At 44.0% G+C, this 8,654-nt stretch overlaps 1 protein-coding gene across 1 annotated transcript; it reads left to right on the forward strand.

Moving 5' to 3' along the window:
* The first annotated feature begins 1,277 nt into the window (after window positions 1-1,277).
* BTG1 (BTG anti-proliferation factor 1) lies at window positions 1,278-4,050 on the forward strand. The gene is made up of 2 exons (XM_003783357.2): window positions 1,278-1,787; window positions 2,738-4,050. Exons 1-2 carry the CDS (start codon window positions 1,640-1,642, stop codon window positions 3,103-3,105), a joined length of 516 nt encoding a protein of 171 aa, XP_003783405.1. The 5' UTR covers window positions 1,278-1,639; the 3' UTR covers window positions 3,106-4,050.
* Window positions 4,051-8,654: the final 4,604 nt, after the last annotated feature.

Consider the following 8,654-nt stretch of genomic DNA (forward strand, 5'->3'; position numbering starts at 1 on the left):
TGATATTTTCAAATCCAATTTTACGGATTTCATGTAAACAATAAAACTGTTTTTCCTTCGGCTTTACAACAAATCATATTTTCGCTTCATTTCTATACCGTTTGGCTCAGTATTAAAAAACAACAACAACAAAACCCCTCAAAGTGGTGTGTTTTGCAATATTGGTGACCAAATATGCTCAGGATTATTTATTCCCATCTGGTAGAGTTCAACTTCTGCCTCTTGTTTGGTTTCTCCAGCCTCCTCTTCTGTTTTTTTTCTTTTCTTTTCTTAATGGAGTCCGAGTTAACCCTGTCTTAGGCCTAACCATTTTAGCAGGCTTACACCATGTGAAATTTTGCATGTGGTGTTTCAAGGAAACTTAAATGTATACACCTCATACATTTAGAAACTTCACATTTACCTTCTTTTTTCGTTTTTCATATTTTCCCCCCAATACAGACTAAGCTTTGATTCACGTTATTAAACCCATCTTCAGCATCTAGCTTTCCTATCCGCATTAAGCTGGATTCCGTAAGGCCTCTCCTCTCTTCTCCCTTGCCACATTACAAAAACAGCAACCACAAATGGCCTTACTAACCTACTTACTTGGCAATTAAACTTTTACAAAGACAACCCTCACCCCTCCCTGGGCGGGGAGCAGAACCCGCTCTGTGGTGCCGGCAGCCCGTCTGCGAGGGAACCTGGGCTCCGAGGCTGCAGTCCGGTTTCTCTGGCACGATGCCCCGACAGCGCTGGTTCCCCCCACTCCTCCCCGCACCCTCAGCCACAGCGCGGACACCCGCGCCGCGCCGCACGCTCAGCCAACCCGAAAGGGGACTGGATGTAAACACCGAGTACGCAAGGGGGCCGGAGCTGCGGACCTGAGCAGGATCCGAGTAGACAGCGCTCGTGTGGACACAGCCGGAGCCGGACAAATCTTGTGTACAAAGCTCTAACTCTGCAGGCCAAACGGGCCCGGGCAGCTCACTCCGGCAGAAGGCTGAGCTGGCTCAAGGCCTCGACTCCCGAGGAGTAGGAGGAGCTAGGGCAGGGGGAGGAGCTTTCACACGGGCACCCTTTGCTTCCTCCGTCCCCCGACACAGCAACTCGGTTTCCAGCAGCCACTCGGGGTTTATTTGTTTACAAGCGGATTACGTCAGCTCCTCCCTCTCGTCCCGGTCTCTAGACCCGCCCCTAAGCCCCTTTTCCCGCCCCCTCAGGCTCCGAATCTGCTTGCGTCACAATGGTGCGATCTCTGGATTGGCTGGCGTCGGCCGTCACGCTCCAGCTACGCCACTTCCTTTCCGCGGCCTATAAAGAGTGCTGCACGGCGGCTGCATCTCTTCGCCCCTCGGAGCTGGAAATGCCACTGTTGGGGTCTTCGGAGGCTGCGGAGCTGGAGGCGGAGGCGGCTGGGGAGGTCCGAGCGATGTGACCAGGCCGCCGTCGCTCGTCTCTTCCTCTCTCCTGCCGCCTCCTGTCTCGAAAATAACTTTTTTTTTACTCTAAAGAAAGGAGAAAAAAAGTAGCCGTCCGCCCCTCACGCCCTCTCTTACTCAGTCCTCTGCCCTGTGAGGGAGCCCGGGGTGGCCGCTCCGTCGTCGGGGCCGCGCCGCCGAGCCCCGGCCGCCCCGGGCCGCCCCCGCCCGCCGCCCCCATGCATCCCTTCTACACTCGGGCCGCCACCATGATAGGCGAGATCGCCGCTGCGGTGTCCTTCATCTCCAAGTTCCTCCGCACCAAGGGGCTCACGAGCGAGCGACAGCTGCAGACGTTCAGCCAGAGCCTGCAGGAGCTACTGGCAGGTGAGCGGGGTGCGAGGGGCGCCAAGGCGGCGCGGGCCCCACACTCCAGGTTGGGGTTGGGGCTGGGCCGTCGGGGCCGCGGGAGCCTCGGTAGCGCCCCTGGCCGGCCGCCCTCGGGTCCTGCCGCGGGACCGAGCTGGCCGCGGTGGGCGGCCGCTAACGGCGGGTCCGGGAGCGGGTTTGGGGGCTGGACCGAGGGCGCCCCCTCCCCGCGGCTGGCAAACGGAGGAGGGGAAGAAAACACGCACAACAAAGAAACTAAAACCCACGGAGGCGGGAGCTGCGGTCCAAGGACCGTCGGCGCATTTGGGGACAAAGGAGCCCTGGGGCTGGGGTTGGTTCGACGCCCCCTCCCCCCAGCCCCTTCCAACCGTTGCGTGGTCGCGGTCCGGCCCCAGAGTGGGGAGCTGCGCTGCTGCCCCGGAGTCTGCTCCGGACCGACGTGCGGTCTCCCCGCGCCTTCTGCCCTGCCCATTAATCATCGGATTTGTCACCGGCACAATTACAGCCCTGCCCAGAGCGTGGTTTAGGGTTGCTTGTTTTTCTTGCCTTCGGGGTTAACAGTCCGGTGGCCCTTCTCTCCAAAGGCATAAACTCCATTATGTGTGGCTGGGGTGGGGTGGAGAAAGTAAACAGGTTCCCGCCCGACCGCCGGTGCCATCCGGCTTCCCGGCTGGCGGAGGCTGCGCGCCTGATTCCTGTTTTGGCGGCTCAACCGGTTGGTTCCTGCCGATTGTTTTGTCCGGTACTTCTGTTATTTCTAAAACCCTGCCCGCTCTTTCTCCATCCCCGCACATGCCCAGCAGCGGATGCAGTCCTGGACATTTTCTGAAAAGTTGATAGTTTTCATTTTCGCTCCACAGAGGAGCCCGCGGAAGAAGGCAAGTAGAGCGGGCGCTAACAGTAAGGAGACTAAGCATTGTTTTCTCTGTTCTTTTTTCCTTCTATAGAACATTATAAACATCACTGGTTCCCAGAAAAGCCATGCAAGGGATCAGGTTACCGTTGTATTCGCATCAACCATAAAATGGATCCTCTGATTGGACAGGCAGCACAGCGGATTGGACTGAGCAGTCAGGAGCTGTTCAGGCTGCTCCCAAGTGAACTCACACTCTGGGTTGACCCTTACGAAGTGTCCTACAGAATTGGAGAGGATGGCTCCATCTGCGTGCTGTATGAAGCCTCACCAGCAGGAGGTAGCACTCAGAACAGCACCAACGTGCAAATGGTAGACAGCAGAATCAGCTGTAAGGAGGAACTTCTCTTGGGCAGAACAAGCCCTTCCAAAAACTACAATATGATGACTGTATCAGGTTAAGATATAGTCTATGGATGGATCATCTTATAATGGATGGATAAATTTGATTTTTGCTTTGGGTGGGCTCCTTTTGGGGATGGATTATGGAATTTAACCATGTTACAGCTGTGAAGATCTGGCACAAGATAGAATGGTAAAAAAAATTTTTTAAGTGACAGTGCCATAGTTTGGACAGTACCTTTCAATGATTTAATAGCCTGTGAGTCCAAGTAAATCACTTTATTTGCTAGGGAGTGAAGTCCTAGAGTGGTTTCAGTTTCTCCCAGACATACTTAAATTTTACATCAACCCCTTGAATGAAAATCTGTATTTCAAAGAACCTTTCTCTGCAGTAGATCTTGCAGAGAAATTTGCACTATTACACTTGAAAATTGTTATTGTTAACCTTTTTGGCAGCTCAATAGGAAAGCTCAACGTTTTAAACATGGTAGTACTGGAAATTTTACAACAAGACTTTTACCTAGCACTTAAATATGTATAAAATGTACATAAAGACAAACTAGTAAGCATGACCTGGGGAAATGGTCAGACCTTGTATTGTGTTTTTGGCCTTGAAAGTAGCAAGTGACCAGAATCTGCCATGGCAACAGGCTTTAAAAAGACCCTTTCAAAAAGACACTGTCTCAACTGTGGTGTTAGCACCAGCCAGCTCTCTGTACATTTGCTAGCTTGTAGTTTTCTAAGACTGAGTAAACTTCTTATTTTTAGAAAGTGGAGGTCTGGTTTGTAACTTTCCTTGTACTTAATTGGGTAAAAGTCTTTTCCACAAACCACCATCTATTTTGTGAACTTTGTTAGTCATCTTTTATTTGGTAAATTATGAACTGGTGTAAATTTGTACAGTTCATGTATATTGATTGTGGCAAAGTTGTACAGATTTCTATATTTTGGATGAGAAATTTTTCTTCTCTCTATAATAAATTGTTTCTTATCTTGGCATTTTAATCAATCTCTTGTCATGATTAGAGCGGTTCAAGCTATAAGGAGTATTTTTCTCAGAAGACATAGGTTGTATGAGCTATGTGAATGTCAGTTGCACACTGGTCATGCTGAAAAAAACATTTAATGAGGAATGAAGATGATCTGTGTATACATATTTAGGTGTTAGAGGAAATAGGAGTAGCAACATGTTTAAAAAATGCCTGAAGTTAAAACATGGACACATTCACAGGCTTACGGGCTCATGAAATGAGGATAAGAGACAAAGGTAACATCCACCAAAAAAGTGATGCTCGGAAGGATTACATTTCATTGCTTCCCTGTTGAAGTGAAGACGTAAGTGTTTTATTCTGGCCCACCTTTGCAAAACAATTATTTTGCCCCATGGATTCCTTGTTCAATTAGAAAATCACGGGGACAGGTGACCCATAGTTTTAAAAACCAGGCTAATCACTTGAGAGAGATTGGTTGCTTTTTGCTTTTCATCACTTGCAAGACTTACATAAAATTCACTTAAGCTGGAATTCTACAAAAGGTATGTTCATGAACTTTATTCTCAAAAGTTGAAATGCTGACTATGATTCCTCATTTTCAGACTTTGATTTCAGATAAATTTGAAACCTAAATGAACATGGAGAATGCTGTAGTATAGGTTACTCCACTATCCCTTGCAATTCTTTGGTTGTAGAGGACAAAATGGTTTTTCAGTGGAAGTAGGCAGTGAAAAATTGAACTTTGCTGTACACGTTTAACTTACTATGTAGTCACCTTTGGGGTGTGTGTGTATGTAAACATGTTCATGCAGGAAATACGCAATCTAAGTTAATCGGTAATCTGAAATTTCAGAAGTTATTTCTGCGTGTAAGATTAAATTCTGGTTTTTTGTGGGCTATGCAGGAATATACAGCTAAACATGCAGGTATTAATAGTACAAATGATGTCTGTTCTTTTGTAGGCCATTTTGGGGAGTTTGAGTTCTTATAAACACAATACATACACTACCCGTTCGATTTGTTACAGTGATAACCCTCCAGTTTTTCAAATTTGGTACAGTAAAAGCAAGTGGCAGTTCAATTTTTAAGCAGATCTCATCCCCTTGCTCACTGTGGTTTGCTCTTTTGAAGCTAATAGCAAACCTAAGGCTTTTCTTACTGAAGCTTTGAAGCCTAAGTGAGGATGACTTTTTGTCATAAAACCTTTCTTTCAAGTGGATAACTGTTTCTGGACGATCTTGACATCAGACTTTTTGGTACTTTAAAAATTTTGATGGTAAGATAACTTCTTCAAAATGTTTATTTTAGAATTCAGGTGGTGTCTGGCATGTGAAGAACTGTTTTTAGTTTCTCTCTAAGAGGCTTGCACACATCACTCTTTGGGGTCTAGCACCCAGCTGTTTCCTGTTGCTTTAACCTTCCCTTCCCTAGACAATTGAGCTGCGCCTCTGTCTGCAGTATAGCAGCTGTTTCATATTTCTTGCTTCTGGAGAAAGTTTTGAAATATTTCATTAGACATCCTGAGAGGATGACTATCTAAAATTGTTAGTTGCCACTGGTACCAGGAATTCGCAGTTACAAATGGCAATAAATTTGAAAAATACTATTTAAACAGATAGTTTTCAAGTTACTTGCGTTTTTCTAAATGTAAGTAGCTGTCTCCCTGTGTAAGGCTGAAACAAGACTTACAGTGGCTTGTATAGCAAGTGTTCCCCTGGTCCTTGTAGGTAATGTGGCTGTTCCTTTTGTCACCTGACATTGGAATCTCAGGTCTTCACCTTTATTTGCAATGTTTCTTATCTAATAGATTGGAAAGACCACCAGAACATGGCTTTCTGGTACAATTTGTATTAATGTTTGCTTAAGTCACTGTAACTCCCATGTTGCAGGTAATTATTTTTGTTTTGTATTAGGTATTTCAAATTACAAACTTGAACTGTAAGTTAAAGGGAAGGAAGCAGCATTTGTGATGTGATGTTTAGTGCTTAGTGCCTAGAGGTTTCCAGCCAGGTTCCCTTTAATCTTAGGAACACATCTGCTATTAGACTTCTCTGGGTGATTTTTAACATTGCTGATTCTCCTCCCTTTTTACAGAAGTCTGATTAATGAAGGTCTGTTTTGCATATTGCAGCTTAAAGCTATTTCCTCTCTCCTTTTCACCCCTATTTCAGATGTGAGAAGATGCTGTTGGTAGGCTATAGAGAGAAATTTTGTCAATAGTCTTTATGCACAGGAGGCTTCAAAAAGTATATCTTGGATTGCCTAAAAATGAGTGGATTTCTTAGCATACAGACTGCCAATATTTAGACTCATCTCATCCTCTGCAGCTGAACTTTTATATATGGCTACTGTCATAAATGGTTTAATTTCATATTTGGAACATCACAGTAATACAGTTTTTTTTAATAGTAAAATAGTTGTACTACTAACTAAGCTCCTTAACTGGGTCCTTAAATTTTATATATTGGAGTGTATGCTGTGAGTTATGATTTCTGGTTATATCTCATCAATCTTTATATAGTATTCTGATAATGATGTAGATGAAGGAATATTGTAAGCAAGATGTTAACTTTTGTATTTTTGAGCCTTAGATTGTATTAATTGTGAGGATTGACCTCATTCATCAACAGAAAAGTTGTGGAGCAGACTTGATGCCAAGTTTTTTTGATTGCGGTTTTAACTTGGTTTATCACTTTGTTTTCATATTGCTCAGTGTGTCAGATGGAGGAATAAAAAAATGGAGTTGGACTCCCATTACGGACGGACCTTTTCATATTTATCATTTTAGTGTTGGAGATGAAGTGTTCTTTTGGGAATTCTATACGCTCAGAGGACAGATGCTGGAGGGTGAAATGATGTCAGGCTGGGGTTGGATAAAAACAGGATGGAAAATGAAGTAAGAAACTTAGCTGAGAAGGAAGGCCTTTAAAAGCTGGGTCATAAAAATTCATCTGCTATGGTCATAGGTGTGTATCAAGAGAGGTCTGTGCAGCATAGTGTTTTGGCAGAGTTTTGGGAATGCCTGTTGTAGAGATTTTGCAAGTACTGAACGTGGAGTGGGCTCTGCATTCAACTGTTTCTGTGAACACACAGGTCAGAGTGGCAGTGTCATTTCAGGCCTAGCCTGTGTGGAAACTGGCCTTGGGGGAAGTATAAATAAAGCATCCTAAAGGCATTCTTAAGGAAAAATGTAGTGCCTATGCCTTTGTCTCTCAGTATTTTATATAAAGACAGGATATTTTTTAAGTTGTCTGTGACAAGCCACTTGATGATAGCCTCTTTTCCATTGTGAAGGCCGTTTGTGACCCCATTCCTGGTAGTAGAAGGGTGATCAAGGGCAGGCCAGACATCAAACATCACAGTAGGGACCACAGGACACCAGAAAAGTTGAGTTATCCATTATCCAGATTCCTGCATTTGGAGACTGTTAACATCAAATGTCACTTGTAGTAATTTCAAATGTTAACATCAGTAGAATGTATCTACCATAGGTACATTTACCTTTAATGAATCTCTAGATAGTTGTCTCTGAAGTTATTTTGTGATTCTTCTAAAATATTTCCCCATACATTTTCATGGTTATTTGCAAAAGTATCTGGTACATTTATAAACAAGTGCATATATATTGGGAATGCACTAGAAATTGTATTGATGGGGTGCCTGATCACAAATGTTGATTATGTCACTAAAGCAGGTGAATCTTTGCTCTCAGAATAACTCACAATTCTGTTCTTTAAGTGAGAAGTCTTGAAAACCTCTTGTAGCAGTACAAAGAGGGTTGCCTTATGTAATTTTGGCTGATCTGCATAACCCTTTATTTGTAAAATTAAGTCTATTACAGCCAACATGTCCAAAATTTAGTGTTATACCAGTTGAAGTCTGTAAGTTCATATATATACAACTATATATTGCTATGTCTTCATCTTATTTTTCACATTTTATTTGTTAGAAAAGTAATTTTTTTTAAGTATTAGGGTCTTTGTGACACTGGTATACCTGGTTGTAAGAGAACTGGATTAAGTTACAGGTCTGCAATTAAATTATTTTTAGCATTTATGAGTTGGCCAGAAAATCCCTGCATCTTTTTTTCTCTTATTCTGAGACATCCCACCCCTGACTTTTGGAAGGAAAGATTGGACTATTTGAGAAGACCCCATAAGCCTTAAAATGATGAGACTTGAGAGTTGCACTGTGAGCAGGATTGAACACACTTTCTAGTTTTGGTACATGGCATTTTAGTCACCTAAGCCAGTACAGTAAATGGAGCTATGTTCCCTGTGAATTGCACTCCTGAGCATCTACGTCATCAGTGTCTATTCACTGACCTTCCAACATCTGGATGAGGTTGGCAGGTAGTTCACTTCAGTATTTTTTAGTTTCATTTTAGGAATAGAAAACCGAGGCTTAGTTTAAGTAATTCGCCCCAAAAGCAAACAGCTAATCTGAACTGAGGCCTTGCTGACCCCAGAGTGGAAGCTCTGTTGGTGTGTGATTCATTTCCCTTGCTTCTCATTGTTGGAGCAGGCGTTTTATCTTCTCATTGTCAGTAGACCATCTTGGCATCTCTTTCAACTCTCCACGTTTACAACTTGGCTTCTATCTTTGAGAGGCAGTTGG

Source organism: Otolemur garnettii, unplaced genomic scaffold, assembly GCF_000181295.1.
Source record: "Otolemur garnettii isolate 467f Iridium unplaced genomic scaffold, OtoGar3 scaffold00007, whole genome shotgun sequence".
Lineage (NCBI taxonomy): Eukaryota > Metazoa > Chordata > Mammalia > Primates > Galagidae > Otolemur > Otolemur garnettii.

What these genes read in the sequence shown, in the direction of transcription:
- BTG1 (XM_003783357.2), top strand. Translation starts at nt 1,640, where the DNA reads ATGCATCCCTTCTACACTCGGGCCGCCACCATGATAGGCGAGATCGCC. An exon ending in CCTGCAGGAGCTACTGGCAG is followed by an intron (nt 1,788 to 2,737) that starts GTGAGCGGGGTG and finishes TTCCTTCTATAG; the next exon opens with AACATTATAAACATCACTGG.